Source organism: Marmota marmota, unplaced genomic scaffold (assembly GCF_001458135.2).
Source record: "Marmota marmota marmota unplaced genomic scaffold, marMar, whole genome shotgun sequence".
NCBI classification, from domain to species: domain Eukaryota; kingdom Metazoa; phylum Chordata; class Mammalia; order Rodentia; family Sciuridae; genus Marmota; species Marmota marmota.
The window spans coordinates 3,726,034-3,749,467 of NW_026000206.1; the positions used below are offsets into that span (position 1 = coordinate 3,726,034).

The 23,434-nt window shown below is 34.7% G+C and overlaps 1 protein-coding gene across 1 annotated transcript in view; it reads left to right on the forward strand.

Moving 5' to 3' along the window:
- Nucleotides 1–23,434, forward strand: part of Wdr11 (WD repeat domain 11) — a 53,583-nt gene that overhangs the window by 12,274 nt on the left and 17,875 nt on the right. Inside the window, exons 6-15 of the mRNA XM_015498326.2 lie at nt 492–657; nt 1,231–1,345; nt 2,562–2,757; nt 3,061–3,164; nt 6,452–6,628; nt 9,260–9,344; nt 15,000–15,106; nt 17,441–17,516; nt 21,167–21,275; nt 23,150–23,274. Coding sequence (XP_015353812.1) covers nt 492–657; nt 1,231–1,345; nt 2,562–2,757; nt 3,061–3,164; nt 6,452–6,628; nt 9,260–9,344; nt 15,000–15,106; nt 17,441–17,516; nt 21,167–21,275; nt 23,150–23,274 — 1,260 coding nt within the window. The remainder of the gene's footprint in view (nt 1–491; nt 658–1,230; nt 1,346–2,561; nt 2,758–3,060; nt 3,165–6,451; nt 6,629–9,259; nt 9,345–14,999; nt 15,107–17,440; nt 17,517–21,166; nt 21,276–23,149; nt 23,275–23,434) is intronic.

The following is a 23,434-nucleotide window of genomic DNA, read 5'->3' on the forward strand; positions in this document are numbered from 1 at the left end:
AGAAAAAAAAAAAAAAAAAAGCTAAGAAAGGCAGAGTAGGGCAGAGATGACCTGCTGTAGGTTATACAGATAGTCCAATAACTCTTGGTGCAGTGATGCTAATTACCCTAAAAGTTAATGTTTTAATCCCAAGTCTTGCTTTCATCAGTCTCTTGCTTCTAATTGCAAAGTAAAAACAAAACTATTTTATGAATTCCAGTATAGTATTACCACTTTTCATCTTATTGTGGATAAAATGCTGTTCTGTTTTACTTAAGTCATTCAAAAATTTAGAAATACTTATGTCCACTTAGCCTGTTGGATTCCAGCACTAAGTAGAGATCTAAGTTTTGGATGCTAACCACATTGGTAATTTCAAGAAATAATTGTACATTCTTATTGACTATTTTTACATAGTAAGTACAAAATTAAATCTTTCTTAATCTTTTTTGAAGTGAATCAAGTCTTGATACTAACATTGATATCAGTTCATCTCTTGATACTTTTTTCAGTGCTGAATTTGTAACTCTCAATGATTGCCTCCAGCTGGCATATCTTCCTTCAAAAAGGAACCACATGTTGCTGCTCTACCCTCGAGAGATTTTAATCCTTGACCTCGAGGTGAATCAAACAGTGGGCGTGATTGCAATAGAACGGACAGGAGTTCCCTTTTTGCAGGTATCCAACGGTTTGTAAATTACACCCCCAGAAATTTCTAGAGATGGTATTTAGAGAAAGACTATAATCTTCCAAGTCATTAATACCACTTTCTTTTTTCTGTTTATTAAAAAATAAATGGCAATGTTTTGTATTCCTTATTTTTCTGCACTTCTAATTGGTTTGATTTATCCTAAAAATTCTTCTGACCTCTCCTGAGATATTTACTGAGCTATTTACGTCACATACACATGGATGAAGTCAGATTTTTTTTTTTAGAATTATAAATTGAATTTTTTAAGTGTTCATTTGGTGTTAAATTTTAGGTATTATGTATTTTTTAAAATTTTTTTTTAGTTGTAGTTGGACACAATACCTTTATTTTATTTATTTTTATGTGGTGCTGAGGATTGAACCCAGCGTCTCGCACGTGCTGGGCGAGCACTCTACCGCTGAGCTACAACCCCAGCCCCTGTGTATGTATGTTTGTTTCTTTTTTTGCCCATATTCTCTAAATGTGATTTTGAGTTTCACAGTATCTATGCTTCACTTAGCTATTGTGTTTTTACAAATAAATATGTCATCTATTTAAAGGTAATACCCTGCTTTCAGCGTGATGGTTTATTTTGCCTTCATGAAAATGGGTGTATAACCTTACGTGTTCGAAGATCTTACAGTAGCGTTTTTACCACTTCAGGTGATGAACCAGGTGAGTTTAAACCTCACAACAATGTTAATTATATTTTTCTTCAAAATTATAAAGCCTAGCTGGGCACAGTGGCACATGTCTGTAATCCCAGAGGCTCAGGAGGCTGAGACAAGAGGATAATAAGTTCAAAGCCAGCTTCAGCTAAAGCGAGGCACTAAGCAACTCAGAGAGGCCCTGGCTCTAAATAAAATACAAAATAGGGCTGGGGATGTGGCTCAGTGGTCGAGTGCCCCTGAGTTTAATCTCCAGTAACCACCCCCCCTTGCCAAAAATAATTATAAAGCCTCACCTGGTAATTGCCGGCCAATGCACATAGTGTTGATGATAATACTTGCCTTGGCAGTGGTTACAGCATAAGGCATAAAAAAGTTTTCAGCCCAGGATCAGTCTCTCAGTGTTTTAACAGTGTTCCTTCTATGAATGGTAAAGAGACTGATATCTTGTAATTCTTTCTTCTTGATGGTATCCATGGACCATGTAGACAATATCTTTAGTGAGTCTTCAGTCTAAGTGCAGCCTCATGCATCTTTAGTATTACATTCTTTGACTTTTCTGCTTTAGGAGCTTCCATTGTAAAGTGACAGGTTAACGTGTCTCCAGGGCACTCAGTTGTCAGGTCAGTCTTGTCTTGGAGTGTAGAAGTAATATTTTTGTGAAGTGATGTATGACATGAAGATGAAAGTACTTCTTATATCTTTCAAAAATTCCTGGTATTTTCAGACTTATAGACCCCTGCAAATTATGATGTTCTATAGTGCATTGTTTATTATTTAATCATATGTTACTGTTGACATATGATTCTGAACATTTCCTTTATTTTAAAATATTTTAAAACAAAGTATCTTGTTAATTTATAGATTAAACTTTTGTGCAGACACTAAGCAAATTATCTTTATATTCTGAGGAAATTAGTAGTAATTGTAAAAAGTGAAGCTGTACTCAACAGTTTGCACTAATGAAGGAATGACATTCCTTTTTTTTAATATTCATTTCTAAGCTTTAGGTGGATACAATATCTTTATTTACATTTATGTGGTGCCGAGGATTGAACCTGGTGCCTTGTGCATGCTAGGTGAGCACTCTACCACTGAGCCACAACCCCAGCCCCAGGAATGACAGAATTACATTCTTTTAGTTGGAGTTTTATTTAAGTGGAAATAAACAGTAGTGCATTTGGTATGTTTCTGACATTTAAAATAATCAATCTTATGTTAAGATCCAGATCCTGTTCAGGAGCTTACCTATGATTTACGAAGCCAGTGCGATGCAATCAGGGTGACAAAAACTGTCCGTCCCTTCAGTATGGTGTGCTGTCCTGTCAATGAGAATGCAGCTGCCCTCATAGTGAGTGACGGCAGGGTCATGATATGGGAACTCAAGTCTGCTGTGTGCAGTCGAAATTCACGGAGCAGGTAAATGAATCACTGGGATTGTGTTTTGTGTCTTTTATTTTCTGTTTTCTTTCTTTAAAAAAACTTAGTAGGATCATCTAAAAGTAGAAGGGCCAGTTTTCTATTAAAAAATATTTTAAGGAGATAATTAAGACTTTAGATTATTAGGGAAGCATGTATACCTGGTAAAGCTGTTTCACCTATGAATGAGATAATACTACAATAAAAATAAAATGTCATGAGCTGGAATTAATACTTTGAGTTCCTAATATGTAATCATGGTTTTATATATGTAAAAACCATCTAATTATTATGTCTTTGCAGTAGTTCTGGTGTGTCGCCATTGTATTCACCAGTGTCTTTCTGTGGAATTCCTGTAGGAGTGCTACAGAATAAACTCCCTGACCTTTCCCTAGATAACATGATTGGTAAGCTGCTTCTTTTTTTTTTTTTTTTTTTTTAACATTCATGTTAGGTATTATTTTTGAAGGGCAAAATTAATAGTCATAGATTTGCAATTATTATAAAGTCAAAGATAATACTTGAGAAAACTAAAATGTAGAATCATTCTTTCCTAAATTAACCAGAAGGGTATAAAATATTAGGATAAAAGTGCCTGAAGTAGCATGGATAGGCATTATAGTTGTGGATACTAGAATGTTGTCATTCCTTAGAGACTAATCTAAAATGAAAGAAATCACTGGATTCTGGATTCTGCTCTTAGATGTGGGCCTTCTCTCCCTTCTCTGCCATTCCCTGATTCAAAATTCAGCTGAAGTATTGCTTTTGGGGGGGTGAGGGGGGTATGAGGGATTGAACTTAGGGGCACTTGACTACTGAGCCACATCCCCAGTCCTATTTTGTATTTTATTTGGAGACAGGGTCTCATTAAGTTGTTTAGCACCTCGCTTTTCTGAGGCTGGCTTTGAATTCATGATCCTCCTGCCTCAGCCTTCCAAGCGGTTGGGATTATAGGCATGTGCCACTTCGCCTAGGTCAAGCCTGATATAAATGTCTTTTTTTTTTTTTTTGTGGCCCCCTAATAGTTAATAACTGTATTGTAATTGTGGCCTTACTTCTATTTTCTCTAGTTAATTATAAGGGTTTGATTGAATTTTGTGTACTCCAGCACTCCATGCAGGGCCTTGGGTATTCTAGATGTGCAGTTAGTTAAAGAATAAAGTAACTCAGCATTGTTAGAAAAAAAATCACTTTAACTCTTACACATTAATTTTCATATTCTTATGTTAGGAATCCTTACTTTAAACAGGTATTTATAGATAAAATATTCAGTTACTTAATTATTATAGGACTAGTACATACTAAAGAAGAATGAGGATTTGTGATTTCAAATATATATGTAACCTGAATTTATAAGATTTTGTAAATAGGCCAAGTAATTTTCATATCTATATCTTTTAAAATTGTGGATGTGGTTTACAGAAGCTTTTCTGTCATTATTTGTTCTCCATAATGCAATTGTGAATGCATATTATTTAGTACTTTTTTTTGCTTAAATGCAATGGATAGGTGCTATACTACAATGAGCATTGCTTTATTAATCATGTTAATCAAATGGCATTTATTGAGTGCTTAAATATTACCTTAAATGCTGTGCTACATACTCTACATATTACCTCACCACGACCCTGCAAAGTGGGTGATATTAGCCCTATTTTATGGGTGAGAACTGAGGCCCAGAAATTAAAAAACTTGCCCCATACCAAATACCAGTTGGTGGAAGAACCAGAATGTGAACACAGTCCTCCTGACTTTGGAGCCTGCTCCTAAGCAGTGGCTTCCATTTCTGGCTGCTCTACTATGTAGGGCAAGACCCTGAAGTATCAGGGCCTTGGTTTCGATGTCTTGCAGTTGTAGAACTCTTTGCTCAATGGCACTTTCATAGTTAAAATTCTTCCTATTCACCATCCAGAAACAAATTCATATGAAGAAGTTTGGACACATTTTGCATGTTTTGCAGATTTCATTTTATCAGTAACATGATATTCTGAGTTAATTGACCTTGTCTGTTTTAAATATAAAATACTAAAGGGGAAAGAATTGTAAACACACATGAACAGAAATAATCAGTAATATGAAGCCCATAGGAGGTTGAAGTTTTATGCTGTTTAGGTATATAAGTGATATAAACAACAGTGTTTAAGAAACAAAAGGATACAGATTATATAGCAGTTCTTGACAATGTAGTTGATTTAAAAGTGTTAAAGCTTTGTCACTTGAAAACATTTTAATTAAAACTTTTAATTAAATTTTTAATTTGAAATTCACTGTGTACTTAGTGATAATTGAAAGCAATTCAGTTAAATACAGAGGCTGATTTATATTCATTGGATAAAGGCTGCTGCTTATTAAGGCTTAATCTGCCCTACGTTGTGAATTGCTCTTATGAAAAATACTTGAAAAATGTGGCAGTTCCCAGGAGTCCACTCTTAAGCTAATAGTGTTGGTATTTGCAGGACCTACCTGTTGAACTTCCCATTTCCTTAATGTACCATCCATTGTTACCAAATGGATGGTACATTAAGGAAAGGGAAGCAGAGAGATTGTGTTCAATTGTATGACGAATTCCAAGGGATCATTTTAGTTTGATTAAGTTTGTGGTTATTTTTTCTCTATATTTTATAGGTTTAAAAATAGCATTATTACTAACATAACATTATGCCTCAAAGGACTATATTCATGGTTCCATCCCCCACTTGTAGTAATTATTTATATTTTTCCATTATAGAATACATGTTTGTGTGTATGTGTGTGTATATATATATTCACTCACACATATTCTTTGTGTGTGTGTGTGTGTGTGTGTGTGTGTGTGTGTGTTACTGGGTATTGAACCCAGGGGTGTTGGACCACTGAGCCACATCCCCAGCCCTATTTTGTATTTTGTTAGAGACAGGGTCTCACTGAGTTGCTTAGGGTCTTGCTAAGTTGCTGAGGCTGGCTTTAAACTCTCGATCCTCCTGCCTCAGCCTCCCAAGCCACTAGGATTACAGGTGTGCACCACCATGCCCAGCTTACACGTATCTTTTTGTTTTTGGCAAGTTAATTCCAATATTCAATAGTGATTTATAGGAAGGAAATTTGTATGCCTTTTTTGGTGAACAGTTTTAATTTTATTGTAATCTTTATATTCACATTGTGTTAGAGTGGTTTTTATTGGAGTCATTTTGATTTGAGACTTGATAACCTAAATACAACATGTCTCTAAAAATAATGCTACTTAACACTTAACTGTTAACAATGACAGTCTGTATACTACATATATTATTTATTAATATGTATTTTATGTTTTAGGTCTTTACATAGAAATTAATTATAAGGCTTAAATTTTATAAATACATTGACACATTAAAGTTTCTCATTAGAAATCATAAATTAGTTCTTTGAACATGCTTTTTGTGATCATCAGTTTTATATATACTTTACAAAGCACTGCAGATTGAAAAGTAATCTTTTGGAAAGACAGTAACATAGGAATGTTTTCCAGCACACCATGCTATGGAAAGTGTTGTCTAACCCAGTTTCTCTTGATTTGTTCTGAAGTCTCTGTTTAGTGCCCTCATGCCAGGAACTGTGGCTGAAACTTGTTCCTTAGAAGACTTTAGTTTCTGAATAATAGGTAGTAGTACTCTAGAGGAATCTAAGGTCAGCATGCTTTATAATTAATAATTTTCTATTTTTAATGACAAATCAGGGCAAAGTGCAATTGCTGGAGAAGAACAGCCCAAAGGCTCCATTTTACAGGAAGTGCATCTCAAATTCCTGCTAACAGGACTGCTTTCAGGACTGCCCTCCCCACAGTTTGCCATTCGTATGTGCCCACCACTGACCACAAAAAACATCAAGATGTATCAGCCATTGCTTGCTGTTGGTGAGTATTTGACCTTCTCTTTTTAAAACTTATTTGATAGGATGTTTTGGCTCCTGATTTCTAGAAAATCCTATATCCTGTTTGAGGATGCTTTAAAAAAAAAAAAAAGGAATGGGCTTAGTAAATTGTGGAAGTACTCATCTTGAAGCATATTTCTTATATATTCTATCCTTTTCCTTTAAGTGTCTTTTTGTTTGTTTTGAGGGTACTGCGGATTGAACTCAGGGACACTTGACCCCTGAGCCACATCCCCAGCCCTTTTTTGTATTTTATTTAGAGACAGGGTCTCACTGAATTGCTTAGCGCCTCACTAAGTTGCTAGGCTGGCTTTGAACTCACGATCTTTCTGCCTCAGCCTCCCACACCACTGGAATTACAGGCATACACCACCATGCCCGGCAAAGTGTCTTATTTTTAATCCAGTGAAACTCATCACCTGATGCTGTTGAAGTGTCAGGGGGAGGGCCTGGCATGATGGTGAATCGAAGGCCCTTGTCTTTCTTGGTCTGCCTCCAGCTGTCTGTGCTTAACATTTGTAGAAGGTCTTCGTTAAGTAATAATGTAGTCAGAGTTAATAATTTTGTGGCAGTGTTCTTGATGTGTTAAGAATTATGTGTTCTTTATTGTTTAAAGAGATTATGGTCCCTGTAACTAAGATTTGCTTTTTGATTTGAAATTACATATGCTTATTTTATAGATAAAAAAATTTGCCTGGGCTTCAACTTGCTATTATATTAATTTCATAATAATAAAATGAACCTGATTTCCTCTACAGCAAAAACCAGAAATTAGCTTATTCTTAAGTATGTAAGGTTAAATTACATTTATTCTAAAATTGAAAAAGAGAGTACATTCAAAATAGTGAACATTTCCTCTTAAGATGCTATTGGTTGGCTTCTGGCTTTCTCCTCAAGTCTACAAACATGTTATTTGTGACATGTTTGTTATTGTTTTTCTTCTTTCCTAAATAAAAACTTATTTTGTGACCAGCATATCTCAGGTTACTAGGTAAGTAAGTATTAATAACTTCTTTGGGTATTCTAATTTTTCTCTGGCTATCTTCTGAAAGCAATTTAAATTTGAAGATTGAATAGTCTCTACATGTGTTCAGATTTATAAAAATGCAGACAAGTTTAATTTTTGCTTTATAAACTATTGATTCATATTTAATGTTTTATAGAAATTTTAATTAAGATTTGGCAGTGTATGTTGTAAGTGCCTGTATATACAATGTTCGTGTACCTAGTGAATGTCACTACCTAATTACAATGACATTGGGATTTTTTGTCAATTTCTTGGGGAAAATTACTTCTTGTTATAGCTATATAATAAGAAATATGTCAAGGTCTGAGATTTCCATTGTCAAATAAGCTGTACTATACTAGCACATAATGAATATCATTTTAAAGAAATTTAGGATAATAGCAAAAAATATAAAATAAGTATCTAAAGTATTCCAGTGTCACTAGGGAAAATATGTGCAGCTGATTCTTCTTTGGTGCCCCTGAAATACTAGATCGTAGTCTTCACAGATCAAGACTTGCAGAATGTAGAAATCATTTGACTGTTATGAAGATTATTCAGCTACTTTCTCAGTACCAGAAGATACCTGAGAGAATAGATGATCAGTGTGTACAACCTTGAAATGTATTTTTCTAGAATAGTTATCTAGAATACTACTGGAGCTTTATTCACAAATAATCTAAAATTGGAATTGGCCTAGCATTTTTACTTACATTCTTTTGCTTTGTATAAATCCATTAGTCCTTTTAAACCATGCATAGTGAAAAAGTGGTTGTCCAAACAACTACACAGTTTACTTTCCTTAACTTATAAAAACATTTTAGAGACTAAAACTTTCTCAGGTATATCCATGTCTTTTCTGTTTAAACTTTAGACATATTGCCTGAGGCCACAAAATGTTTCATTACAGTGATAACAGAAATACTGGTTAACCAAGTTAATATTAGTTACCAGGTAATTAGTTTGTGTAAGTGTGGTGCTAAGTGCTTTACATATTTTCTCATTTATAGCACGTAGATTTTCTATTATTTCTATTTTAAAGAGGCAAAAACAGATTCAGTTTTGTGCAAGTAACTTACTTAGGTGTCCAAAGCCAGAGCATGAACCCAAGCTTCCTTCACTATAGAAACCACAGTTTAACTACCATATTTTACTACCTTGTCATGATTTACTTGATATGTCAAATAAGATTAAACACTGTAAAGAAAAATAGGAAAAACTGGATAGTGAGCTCAGCTAGGTTCTAGCTACAATAACATTCTGAATCTCAAGAAGCATGAACTCCCATGTGTAGAAAGCTTAGGAAAGTGCTTCTTCAAATCGCTGTGTATATTGATTGAGGTTTTAAAATTTTTCTGTGCAAACCTATCCCTCGAGTTAAGTAAGTTTTCAGAGCATCTGATATTAGGCCATTTTTGATGAGAAGACAGAGAAATGCATTGTAGTTTAGCATGTAGTTTGGGTTTCTTTCATAAAAGATAAGTGTTGGAAAATGATTAAAATTTTGAGAGAAGACTTTTATTGGAACTTTGAATTCCCACTAAGTTAATACTCTACTGTTACATCTTTTTAATTTTTTTTTTATTTGCTGTTATGTCACTTTGATAGGTACAAGTAACGGTTCCATCCTGGTATATCATCTCACTAGTGGTCTGCTGCACAAGGAGCTAAGCATCCACTCATGTGAAGTCAAGTGAGTAAGTCACTGTGACATTGCGATCTAAAACATGTTCTGTTGAGATCAGAAAATGTTCTGATTCAATGAATCTGCAGTGGTGATTATTTCACTGAAAAGTCTAAATAGTAAGTATTAATGTTCAGCTAATGGCTGTGCTAATCAAGGATGAGTACTAATTGCTTTCTTTGTAAAGGACATAAGCAGTAGAACCTATTTTTCTTTTATTGCTGCATCTTATTTATTTCTCCTAAGTCCAGGTTATTTTCTCAATAGAAATCACCATGTTGCCTTATTTAGGCTTATTTAGTTTATTTTTCAGTTTGGTGACGATCTGTCAGTAGGACTACTCATGACACATTTGAATAAAGGCATTTTAACTGTTGATTAACCTTATTTCTTTGTTTAAAATATCATCAGAAAAGGTCCCAAATGTCTTGGATTTACTCTTTGATTTTTGAGATGTGATCTGTGGGAGTGTTGTGTGTACAAAGATATCTAGAAAAGGCTAAGTTGACAGAAGTCTACCTTTTGCTTTCTGCTGTAAAGTGCACACCTACCTGCTTGATAGCATTATTCCGCTGAGTGCAAGACTACTTTCCTTTTTCGCTCTAACAGTGATAGATTGCAAAGTTGCACACATATATAATATAAATTTCCAGTATATTTTTGATCTTTAATGAAGGCATAAGAAAGGTCATCTTGTATCTTCTGTATATTACATAATTGTAAGCCTCATGTACATTCAGATTTTTAACCTTTAGTGAATTCTCTGTTCTGAGTAAATGCAATTTCTGGATGGAGAGAGGTTAACCCTTTGAGTATCACAGCTTCTGATTATAATGAAAAGGGTTACTGCTTTGTTTTGTTGTGTAGACCAAATCACTATATATTGCCATCTTAGGCTGTGTCCTTCCTGATACACTTACCTGGAGTAGTGGTGTCTTCAAAAGCATTGAACTTTAGGGCTACAGCAACATGGGCACATTTGGTCTCTTTCAGGCTGTTGATCTTCTTCTGTTTTAAGGACTGCAGTATGCGATTGTACTTCTTTCGGTAGTCTCTGCTGCCACTGCTTTTATCTTTTCTCTTTCTCCTTGTCAATGTTTCTGCTCTTCACATTTTTTTTTTACCCTCGTCTTTCATCTTAGTAATTTGTTTTTATGGTTAACACCAACCAATCTGAATTTTCTGTTTAACCAGTGCTCTTTCAAAGGGTTATGTTAATTATTAATACTTTTGCATGTATCATTTCACTGAATACCCACTACAGCCCTAGTGGGTAGGCACTATTGTATTTCCACTTGAGAAGGGAAAAACCGCAAATTACAGAGTAATCTGTGAAAGAGATAAATGGAATTCATTCTAGGCTTTTTGAACTTCAGAGCCTGGACCCTTTATATATACTTAACAGTACATGAGCTAAATCTCCTGTTCAGAAATGCCATACTAGAAGGAACCATGTTGGCAGTAAAATAAAAATGGGCCAAGATTCATGCCAAGCATTTTCTGCTTGCTTCTGGAAAATCATACTCACTGTCATTTTGTTTCTGAATACCAAAACCTTTGGCAGCTCTCAGTGAAGTGTTGGTGTTAAGTGATCTGTGAACTTGGATTGATCAGGTTGTAGATGTCACTGTGTATACTACTTATACACATGCTGTGATAACATTTCTGATTGAGTAATACTGCAGTTGTTTATAGTGTTAGATGGATACTGAACAACTCTAAGGGATATGCTGCTTATACAGATTAGTGTTGTGGATGGTGATATTCAGATGCTCAAGTTTTTATATGAATTTTCCCTCTTAATTGTCATTTCAAAGTTAATCTATTTTATATTTAGAGATGCTGCCCAAGAGGATGCTAAAATCCTTCTGTCTTTGTGTTTCAATTAATGCAATTTTAATGTTACAAGTAAAAGCTATTATGAAGACTTCACAGATGTGTTATAAAAAATTCTGAACTGATTAGCAATAAACCCAATAAATGCTAGATTTTTATGTGCAAATTAAAGCTAACTTTTAGAAAGTTGTTTTTCTACCTTGTAAATGAATCTTGGGTATACATGTGGCCAGGGACTGTGTAACTGCAGATGGTTGTGTGTATGTGCTTTAAAACTGTGATCTTTTAACCAGAATGCTTTATAAACATCTATTGAGCCAAAGGCTTTGATTCTTATAATTCATTGGAGAAAACCTAAAAGTGAGCAAGATGAAGTGGTACATGTTAATTTTCTTAGATTATTAGTTTGTGTTTATGTATACTAGGCTATTTAAAATAATATTGCCCAGTACTATTTTGGGTGTCAAAAATTATTAACAGTAGTTTTTATAGATATCAGAACACTGATTGACTTTGATTAAATTGAGTGATTTGTAGAAAGTAAGGTGATCTTCATTCTTGTCTATAAATTTGCAGAAGAATCTTAGTACTTTTAGGCATTTCAAAAGTGTGCTTCTACCACCATGTTGAGCAGTAGTCTATGTAGCAGCCCCAGTAAATGGTCAGTGTGCTTGGCTTAGCTTAGGGACCTATAGGAGTCAGATCCACAGATACCTGCTAATAAGTTCAAAGGTTACACTTGTTCAGTGGCTAGGAGTTCTTAAAGTCCTAGATTGGAGAGTGAGCTGCTGTTCTTGGTCTTTTACAGACCTTAGTGTGTATTTAAACCAAGATAGCAGTGTTCTAATCCCAAGGGCAGTGTGAGCTCAGCTTCCTTTGACAAAATTATTCATTCCTTTGAGAAATAATCCCCTCTTATCCACTTTGAAGTCCATCTTGATTTTTTTATTCTCTTCTGTAGTTATTGGATATATCAGCTTCCACCATAATCTGTTCAAAGGCAACATGCTTCTGCTAGATTACAGTTGGCCCATCTTGGATCTGTACATCCTACACACTGGGATGTAACTTGATGCTTTGACTATATCCCTTGTGGCTTTCAAACTTACGTATTTTTTTGTTTGTTTTTTGCTTTTTCCCAACCTTCTTCTCCCTGATCATCTTTTCTCTGATCTTTTTTTCCCTAACCTCCTCCTCCCTAATCTCATTTTCTCTGAATCATCTCTATAAAAAGCCCCCTGTTCCTGCTGATGGGCAGAATCACAGCCTTTGGAACAGGAGTCCCCTGTGTTTCTCCTTTGCTAGCAAAGCAATAAGCCTCCTTTTTCCTTTTTTTCAAAACTCCGTCCTTGTTATTGGATTGGCATCAGGGACAAGGACCAAGCTTTGGGCAACAAGAACTCATAGCACTAATAAACACAAGAAAGAGTGCTAGGCTTTTCTTGGACATCATTCATTAAGTCTAACAGAATCCCCAGTGCCTGTCACATGCCTGGAGAGTCATGATACCTCCCTTCACAGAATGCAGTCTAGCACACTGTTCCTCAGCCACTCACACTTGTTTCCTCAGTGGCTCAGGCTTAGGTCAAAACCCTATTTGCCCTTTGGGTGTCAGCTTTAATGGTCTTCCAGGAAGCCCTGCCTGCCCTGAGACCAAGTCATGGGTGACTCTTAAAACAGCCCCTGTTGAGCTCCACAGCAATGTCTCTCACAACAGGTAATGCAGAACATACATGTATGGGGTCTCTTTGTTGTTAGAATGTAAGCTCCAGAAGGACAGCACAAGTCACTAACTTGGTTCTTAACAGATAAATTTTTAAAAATCATGAATGAGGAATGGGAGGATAGAGTTACTAGTGTCTAGAGATAGTGGCTTCACTGTACTGGAGGTAGTTCACACTGTTAGGGACAAGGCTTGGAGGGTGGGTCTTAGGGATTTTGTGGTCAAATAGATCTGATTAAAGCTACTAGACTTAAAGAGAGTGGAATAACTCCAAATTGACTCCTTTTCTTTTGTTCATGCTACGTAGAAAAATTAATGAGTATTGTTACCTGTGGGAGAAAAGAAAGAAGAAACAGGAGACAAAGGAACTTTTCTAGTGAATAATTAATGAAATTATATGGTGTTCATTGTGGGTGTGATTTGAGTTCAGTACATGGAGAGACCTGATGAAGAAAATGGGGCTTGAGTTAGCTCTTGAAATAAGAGTAGTAATTATGAAGGTGGTGGTTGCCAGTGCATGGAGAATGGGTTATGTGCCAGTCCTTCTGTTTTCACTTACTATTATTATTTCTACATAATAAGCGGGGAAACAGAGATGCAGAGAAATCACAGTGAATAAGTGCTATAGCCGGTACTTAACTATAGCAGCATCTGTAGAGGGAAGGAGAGTGGTCATTTTAGGTACAAAAATTCCATCAATGGGCTGGGGATATAGTTCAGTTGGTAGAGTGCTTGCCTCATACGCATAAGATTCTGGGTTCAGTTGTCCAAGAACTCAGTTTTAAGTTCTGTTTCAACACAATTTTACATTTAAAAAAACCTAGATAACAAAAACTGTCACCTCCTATTGGAAATATTTGTTTTAGTTCTCTTTGGATTATGTTTGTTCCTCTGCTAAAAGACAAGAATGCAGGTACATTCATAGGGATTAGTGAGTGAGATTACTCTAGTAAAGTAGCAGATAAGATGCATATGATTGGAGTTTACTTGCGGAGGATGAGGTAGATGGCCTTGAAAGCCACAGAGAGGAGTTTGGACCTGATGCAGGAAGCCATTATACCTCCTTGGGAAAATGAGCAAGAAAAGTAAAGCAATATTCATACTAAATCTAGCAATTGCATTCAAATCAGTTTAGAAATAGATAGACTAGATCAGGGTTTGTTAAATGTGTTCTGTAAAGGGACAGATAATAAATATTTTAGGCTTATGATGTTTAGGTCATAAAACCTCTATCACAACTACTCAGCTCTGTCTCTGTATTTTGAGAGCAGCCATTGACAATACCTTGTTTTTGAAAACACTGTCCCTAAGTACCAATGAGCAGTTGCATATAGAACCAAATTTAGATTTCACTCCCAGCCAGCTTTCACTGCATAGAAGCAACATAGAGCCTTTTTCTCAGGACTCTGAGGAATCCTCTTGTTCCATGGCACCTTTTCTTTTCCCCCTCTGTGTTGTGTTGGTGTACACTGTCTAGTTTTGTTAGCAGGAAGGAATGTGTTGTCACTTATTGTCAAGTCCCACATTCACAAGACCCCCAGGGCTTTGAATTTATCAGTTGCTGTTGTGTCAGCATGTCTTTCTTTTTGAGACTTTGCCTTATGCTTTTCTCTAATTGATATACTATTTGAAATTTTCATCTACTTCCATATGAAATTGCTCAGTTCATAGTCTTTGCTTTAAGAATTTCTGTTTAACTAAGATTTTGATAAAATTTATAAAATTCCTAAATGTACTCAACTTTAAGCGTTCTACTCAGAATATTCCTGTAGCACTTTTTTTTAAGCAATTGAAATTCTTGGAAATTCCTGTGATATGACTCCCTAGCCAAATTTTAATAATCCTCTTAATGATAGCATGACTTCTGATGATTATCATGTTACTATATCCATAGATAAAGTTTAAATTAGAAATAATTTTGTGTCAGAAATATATGATAATAAGTTCTGAATTAAAGTATTTTTAATACTGAAAGTATTTTTAATATTAAAACACTAGTAGTTTTTAATTGAAATTTATAGTAAAATTAGATATTAGGAAAACCTTATTTTTCAAATAAACTTTCCAAACAAAAAATGTATTAAATTAATCTTTGTTATTTCTAGGGGTATTGAATGGACAAGTTTGACAGGTTTTCTTTCTTTTGCTACCTCAACACCAAACAATATGGGATTAGTGAGAAATGAACTTCAGCTGGTTGACCTTCCAACAGGTTTGTATGTTTAGACTGTTAAAAGATTCACCATTGTTTGTCATATTTGTCAAAGATGCTGCTATTTATAGAACATGTTCCAGAATATTTTCTTTCACTTAGGAGTTTTTTCTTACATTCTGGGTTTATATATTCATTCTTTTGTTTTGTAATAATAAATCTCATCATTGTTTTTAGGGAAATATTGTTAACACAAATACATGATAAAATGGAATAACATTAGCCTAAACAGACAGATTCATTAAAAAAATATGATACTCAGTCCAGTTGAAGTATTTTGTTATATAAAACTAAAATATTAATTTTAAAATAATTGTTTATAGTTACACTTTTAGCTTCTCTGCTTTGAGTTTGGGCCTTTAGTTGACTCAGAAGGCTGAAGCAGAAGGATCGCAAGTTGGAGGGCAGCCTTAGCATCATAGCCAGACCCTCAGCAACTTACCAAGACCCTGTCTCAAAATAAAAAAATAAAAAGGATTGGGGATGTAGCTCAGTGGTAAAGTGCCCCTGACTTCAAGTCCCTGTCTCCCTCCCCCTGCAAAAAAAATTTGGGCCTTTGTAGGAAACTCCTTTAAAAACTTATAGATTAAGAATAGTTTTCATTTTTAAAAATTATTTGTTCTTTTTAGATATACATGATAGTAGAGTGTATTTAGACATATATACACAAAGTATAAATTATTCTAATTAGGATCCCATTCTTGTGGTTGTACATGATGTGTAGTTTCACTGGTTGTGTATTTGTATATGAACATAGGAGAATTATGTCTGATTCATTCTGCTGTCTTTCCTATTCTCATCCCCCCTCCCTTCCCTTCATTCTCCTTTGTCTAATCCAGTGAACTTCTCTTCTTCCCATCCCCCCAAAATAGTTTTTAAATGTTAAAATATAGTCTTGATAGTCTCTGGCTGACTGAAAGGAAAACTCAGTGGGTAGTTTGAAGACTTCATAATAGAAAACATTCCAGTAAATGTAACTTATTCAAAATTATTTAAAACAATCCAATGAGTTTCAAAATAAAGCAATTGAAAATTGCTTTGATAGGATTGATAGTTTCATCATGTTATAACATGGGCTGTGATTTTGAATAGGTTTTTTTAAACAAATGTTTCTTTAAAATAATGTAATAAAATTAATATAGATGATTTTAAGTAATAAGGACACATATATGTAATAAGTCACATGCATGATTGCTTTTGTATATTCTCAATATATATTTCCAAGTTCTCAAAGATATAGTTGTTCTTAACTCAAAGAATTAGCCCCACCTTTTCCAGTGTAGTCTCAAAATTAATTAATGACTGTTGTTACCTGTGGGAGTGACCTTCAGCCCCAGCTTCCTGATTGCCATTGCCCTGGCCCTCTCTCCAGTAATGTAGTGTCCCACAATGTCATTTTCTAGTAGCATTCACTGAAAACAAAAAACAACAACAACAACAAAAACTCCTTGCTTGTTTTTTTCCAATGGGATTAAGTCAGGACTGTTAAGTAACTAAAAATTTACCTTTTGAGGAATGAATGCCAAGAGTAATAGTTACTGACTTCCTCCAGTGGGCATTGGAGTTTCCAGCCTGTAGTTTCCTCTGAGGAAGACAGCAGACCAGCAAAGTCAGAGACGGACAGGTTTGTGGGGTACAAAAATAGCATAGTAAGATTCTATGAGATTGACTGCCTTTAGCAGAGAAGCATTCAGCATCTTTTAATTCATTACATTCTCTTTTATTCAAGGTAACCAAAATCTAAGAAATGATATTAAAATGTTTATTCAGACATGAATTAAAATTGGTGTACTTTTTATTCATAGAGAAACATTTTCTTTCTTCTAGCAGTTAACTAATTATACAGCATACATAAGCACTGTAATTATAGTTCCCTGACTTCCATGTATAGAGATGTTTTGGTGGCAACATGTTCAAAATACTTTATTTTGCATATGGGACAAGAAATAGTCAATACTTGTTCCAAGAGACTTTTTTCTACTACTTAGTATTTGGAAACCTGGAAGATTTTATAGGACTTTAAATATATGTGTAGTTTTTGTAGTAGACAATTGCTTTATTATAGATGCCTTGAAATTTTAGAAAATGGTATTTAATAAACTTTTAAAACAAATGAAAATGTCTTTTTATAAAATAGATATTTAAATATAAGTGATAGGTCATTGTATATTGAGACTATTTTTTGAATTTAATTATTAGAAACATCTTAGAAGTAAATGGAAGAATGAACAGGAGGAGACAGGATAGCACTGATCAGATGACATCATTATAGCTTCTTATTTCTTACATGTTTTTGGTGCTTTTTCACATTTTCTTTAATGTTTGCAATTAAAGGAAGGAGCATTGCTTTTCGTGGTGAACGAGGGAGTGATGAATCGCCCATTGAAATGATTAAAGTATCTCATTTGAAGTAAGTATCAACCTGAAGAAATCTATGGTGTTATCTAATGAAATCTTATAGATTTGTTAAAAGATTTTTAAGAAAGTGGGAATATACTAAACTATATATGAAATATCTTGGTTATTATAAATGGTGATGTGCACCCACATCAAAGAAAATATTTTGGCCATCAAATTAAGTTGCTATCACTTTAAATTCCCCACTTCTAAAAAAGAGAAGTAATTTGGGGAAATCTTAACATGTCATTAGATTAATAAAACCAGTGGCCTACTTTTGATCTGTGGTAGTTGGGTTGATATAAATGTGCTTTACCCATTAAAAAAACTATTCTTTTAATCTTGTGAAATTCTTGTGTACTTCCACTAAGCATGGGGTTATTGAGTGAAAGAACTCATTTTCTTTATAATTTAGACCCATTTATTTTCAGAAATTTTTTGTTCCAAGAGAAAATACATGTAAAAAGATATTAAAAATAGAAACTGAATGAAAGTCAGTCAAAAAAACAAAGAAAGAAAGAGTAAGCATCCTAATAGTTTTCTAAGTTATTTTAGCTTTTTTAGGATCTGTGTATTTCCATGTAAATTTTAGGGTCAGTTTATCAGTTTTACCAAAAAAGCTTTCTATGATTTTGATTGAGATTGCATTGAATCCGTATATCAGAGTAGGAAGAATGGACATCTTGACACGTTTTGCAATTCATGAACCTGATATCTCTCTCCACATATTTAAGTTGACTTTAATTTTAGTAATATTTTGAAGTTTTTAGTGTGTAAGTCTTCATGTAATCATTTTTATTTCTCTTTGATGCTATTATAAATGGAATTTTTTACTTCTTTTAATTTCAATTTTCAATTACTCATTATTTGTATACTGAAATAATTTCAGATATTGTCCTAGTATCTGTGACCATGCTGACCTTATTTATTAGTTCTGGTAGCATTTTTGTTTGTCCTTTAGGGTTTCCTACATAAATAATTTTGTTATTTGCTAATAATGACACTTTTTTTTTGGGGGGGGGGGGATGGTACTGGGATTGAATCCAGGGATGCTTAACCACTGAGCCACATCCCCAGCCCTTTTTGTATTTTATTTAGGACTAGGTCTGGCTAAGTTGCTTAGAGCCTCACTAAGTTGCTGAGGCTGGCTTTGAATTTGCAGTCTTCCTGCCTCAGCCTCCCAAGCCTTTGGAATTATAGGCGTGCAGTGCTTCGCCTGGCAAGACACTTTTACATATTTCTTTCCAGTCTGTAAGCCTTTTATTTTTTGCTTCATCACACTGATGACAGCTTCCAGTAAATGTTGAATAGAAGTGGTGAGAGAGCCGACATATTTGCTGTGTTCCAGGATCTTAAATCCTGGAAATTTTGATATAAGCATTTAATGCTATGTAAGAAATATTTTTTTCTATAACCTATAATTTTTTGAATTGTTGTGTAATATTTTAACATTTCCATGGAGTATTCATAGGTGTATTTTTAAACTTTGAACTATTTGGGTGTTTTTCCTAGATACATCTTTTTGTTGTTTTCTAGTTTCCACTGTGGCCATAGAACATGTTTCATTTTATCTCAGTTTTTTAAATTTAATGTGATTTGTTTAGTGACCCAAAATGTTAGTTAATATATGTTCCATATGCAAACTTGGAAAGGTATATTCTGCTGTTGATTAGAGTATTCCATGTCTTGTCTAGTTGGTTGATACTGTTATTCAAGTCTCCTATATTCTTACTAATTTCTACCTGCTTATTCTATGAAGGACTGAGATTGTTGACATTTCTAACTTTAGTATTGTATTTATTTTTCTTGTGAAGAATTCCTTGCATTGGCTATTTTGAAGCTATTATTAGGTACATACATGTTTATATCCTTTGACTTGTTGATTTCTTTATTATTATGAATATCTCATCCTCAGTACTATTATTTATTTGGAAATAAGTCTGATTTGAGTGCTGTTAGTATCACCACTCCAGCTTTCTCTTGGTTAGTGTTTTGTAGTTTTCCATCTTTACACTTGTAATCTACCCTTGTCTTTATATTTGAAGTTTGTTTCTTAATAGATAGCATGTAATTGGGGCTTGTTTTTCTATTTGGCCTGACGGTCTCAGCCTTCTCATTTCAGTATTTAAATAATTTATACATAGTGTAATTATCAATATGGCTTATGTTTAAATCTACCATATTGCTAGTTATTTTATATTTTCTATTTTTTCATTTTAAATGAATTAGTAAAGGTTTTTTTAGTTTATTTAGTTTAATCTTTAATACATAAAACATCATTTGGTCTAATGTGCATAAACAAAAGTCCTTTAAAGGTACCCAATAATTTTTAAGAGTGCAAAGGAGCTCCAAGACTAAAATTGTTGAGAGTTGCTTGTACTGATAGGATTCCAATTTCTTCTGTTTTCACTCTCATTCTAAACATTTGGCTAAATTCATACGCCTAAAACACTGATCACAGTTCCCCTGCTTCAAAACATTCAGGTTTTGAAGTTCCCTGCTTCAGAACACACAGATTAACTGTGTCAAGAATAGGGGAGCATCCTTTTTTAACCTAGCTGGCATTTAAGGTCTCTAATAGTGTGAACCAAAATTCACATTTCAATCTTCTTTTTTTTTTTTGATTTTTCCCATATACTCTGCATTTAAGGTGCATGTTTCCCAGTACACACTGCCTTTCCTGTTGTCATTTGTCACATCTGTAACTCTATCTAGAAGGCCATTTCCCTGTTGTCAGAATTAATCTCCTCTTTTGCAGTGGATCTTCTTAGCGGGTATCTCATTGTTTAACATTAGTATTTTATAGACATGCTGTTATGTTAGACATAATAAGCAGTGTACTGTATTTACATAGTCCATTGAGGTGTCTAATGTTCTTATCTCTTTAGTCCTTCTAGCATTTTGTGAGGTGAATTTTACTCTATATTTAAAATTGTGTTAATAATTGGTATTATGGTTGGTATTATTAACACAATTTTAAAGATAGAGTAAAATTCAAAAAGGTTATGTGGCTTGCCTGAAGCCCTATAATTATCAAGTTGCAGACATGATACCGAGTGGAAGATTCTGAGTCCTTTGATGTGCTGGGTACAGGGATCTTCCTACTCTGTCCCATTTCCTTGATGTTAGCCATCATTTATGTATAATGGTTCAGTTTCTTGCAGTGGTTACTGAGATATCAGTTCACCTTTGTGGAATTGCTTTCACCAACTTCCTTCTGTACTTCCAGGCTTGAAAGACTGAACGAAGTGGCTTTATTTGTTGCATACTTAACTGTGGTGGGATGATAGAAACTTAATATACTTTTAATTGTTATCGCAACCTGTGTACTAATTCATTGACGTAGGTGGTAGTATTCCCATGGCAGACGTGAGAATTAGAGCTTTAGAAGAGTTATTGAGAACCCAGCCACGCCTTCTTCTGAGGTAATCTACCTCCCTAATGTGAGGAGGGTGTATGTAACTCCCAAAGGTCGTTTCAGAGCTTCACCTCCTTACAGCTGTTAATCATGGGGGCTGACTTGGTTTAAGTTGATATGCTTCAAATGTGTCGTCTGAGCTTTCTGATTTATTTAACTTTTAATTTGTACTAATTCATGAAGAAATTCTTGCAAAAGGAGCTTATTTAGTAATTTTGTTCATTTTTATATTTGGTTCATTTTAGGCAGTATTTGGCAGTTGTATTCAAAGATAAACCACTGGAATTATGGGATGTTAGGACTTGTACCCTTCTTAGGGAAATGTCCAAAAATTTTCCTGCAATAACTGCTTTGGTAAGTTATAGTTTAAACACTAGTTAATTTAGGTATCTAAATATGTGGTATATTTTGTTTTCTTTAGCTTAAATTGCCATCATTACTGCCAAGTGTTTTTCTTGTTAAAAATTTTTGAGGGAAGATTATCTCATTAATTAGAGATAACTGTTTATTTTCTAGGATGGGTTAATTTAATATTAGATTAGTGCAATTCCAGTTGGATATTTTGAGGAACCTGATAAGCAGAAGAAATGGCTATTATCCTTGAAAAACGAGGAGTAAATGTGGGAGCATGGGGCCCACACTCTCTGATATTAAAACGTATGATAAAACTTATGGAAGTAAAATCAGTGTTGTACTGACACAAGAACAGGAAATGGACCAACCTAACCAGAAACAGACCTGTGTGACTACTCAATTGCTGAATGTGCAGTGAAACAGCATCAAAGCAGAGGATGGGCAGACTGTAGGAAACTGTTGGGGAAAGTGGCTTACCTGAGGAAGAAAACCAAAGCTATGTACAAGAGGGGTCTCCACAAGATTAAAGACCTGTGTGTAAAAAAGGAAGGCTATAAAATTAATAAAACTAAGTACAAAAGAATATTTTTGTGAACAGGGGCAAGAGAGTACATTAGAAGTCCAGACTAAAAAAAAAAGAACTAATGAATTTGACTTCATCCCAATTAATGCTGTTTGATTAAGGGTACCGTTGTCAAATAAGAAATGTTCCTGTGTCTAAAGTTAACTAGGAACTCCTACAAATCAACAATGAAGAAACGGGAATCCCATTAGAAAAATGGACAGAGTGTGACCATTTAATATATGACAGAGAAACCCAAAAGGCCAACAAGCATGTAAAAATGTTCAAGCTCCTTGGACATGGCACTGCACGCCTGTAAACCCAGTGACTTGAGAATCTGAGACAGGAAGATTGCAAGTTTGAGGCCGTCCTCAGCAACTTATCGACCTATTTTAAAATATAAAGGACTGGGGGTGTGCTCAGTGGTATGGACCCTGTGGGCTCATTCCTCAGTGCTGTTGAAAAGAAAAGAAAAATCAAAGAAAAGAAAAATAAAACTCATTGTTTTTCAGAGATGCACAAAGGGAAATAACCACAATATACCTTTTAGACTAACAAAAATTGGAAAAGCAGATAGCGTGAACTGTGGGTGAGATGCAACGGTAGGAATCCTTGAGCACTGAGCATCCGGGTCAGAAATGAACTTTTATAAGTATTTTGACTGCAGTGTCATTTGTCATGATGGGAATTTGGAGGCAATCTGGTGTCCTTTGCTGAGAGAACAGGCAGATTAAATGTTGGTGAATGCCTGTGGAGTGTTATCTACTATGCAGAACCAATAGGGAGATGACTTAAAATATGTTAAGAATAATGAAAAGAGGAAGAAATAATGCTGTATAGCAGTACTACTTATGTAAACTAGAAATGCAATTATGTAAAATAACTACTCTTTAGGAACTTTTACAAATGAGAAGATATTGGATTAAAAGCATTGGAATTGGCGGGTATATAAAAGAATCAACAAGAGGAACAGTGCCAGGCCTGATAATGGGCTCTGATTCCAGGAGCATGATTCTTACCCTGAGCAGGTGAAGGGTAGGCTTGGGAGTTGAGGAGTAGGAGATGCCACAATTGAATTCATTTTTTTCATTTTGTAAAAGAGAAAGCATCAAAATGGTCGTTAAGTTTTCTACCTTATGCTCTGATTAAAATACATTCATTTGGCCTTCCTATAAAAAGGTACAATCTGAAGAACAATTCACATGCAGCAATAGTAAGTGGTACTGGCCAGTGGGGAGTGTGCCATATTCTGGAAGGATGCTTTGGCAGAGGAGACCTGGCACTTCTGGGTTTGTCTGTGTTTGCTTCACAGGAGTGGTCACCATCTCACAACCTGAAGAGCCTGAAGAAGAAACAGCTTGCTACCCGAGAGGCCATGGCCCGCCAGACTGTTGTCTCAGACACAGAGCTGAGTATCGTGGAGTCCTCAGTGATCAGGTACATTTTGCCATTTCCTTCCAATATCATTTATACTGTCAGTATTGTGACTGTGAAGTTGACAAGTGTCATCTAAAGGCATCTGCTGTAGTAGGTTAGACTTTGTTTTTTTAACATACTTGGTTTCATATTTCAGTATATAACCAAAATCTGAAAAGTT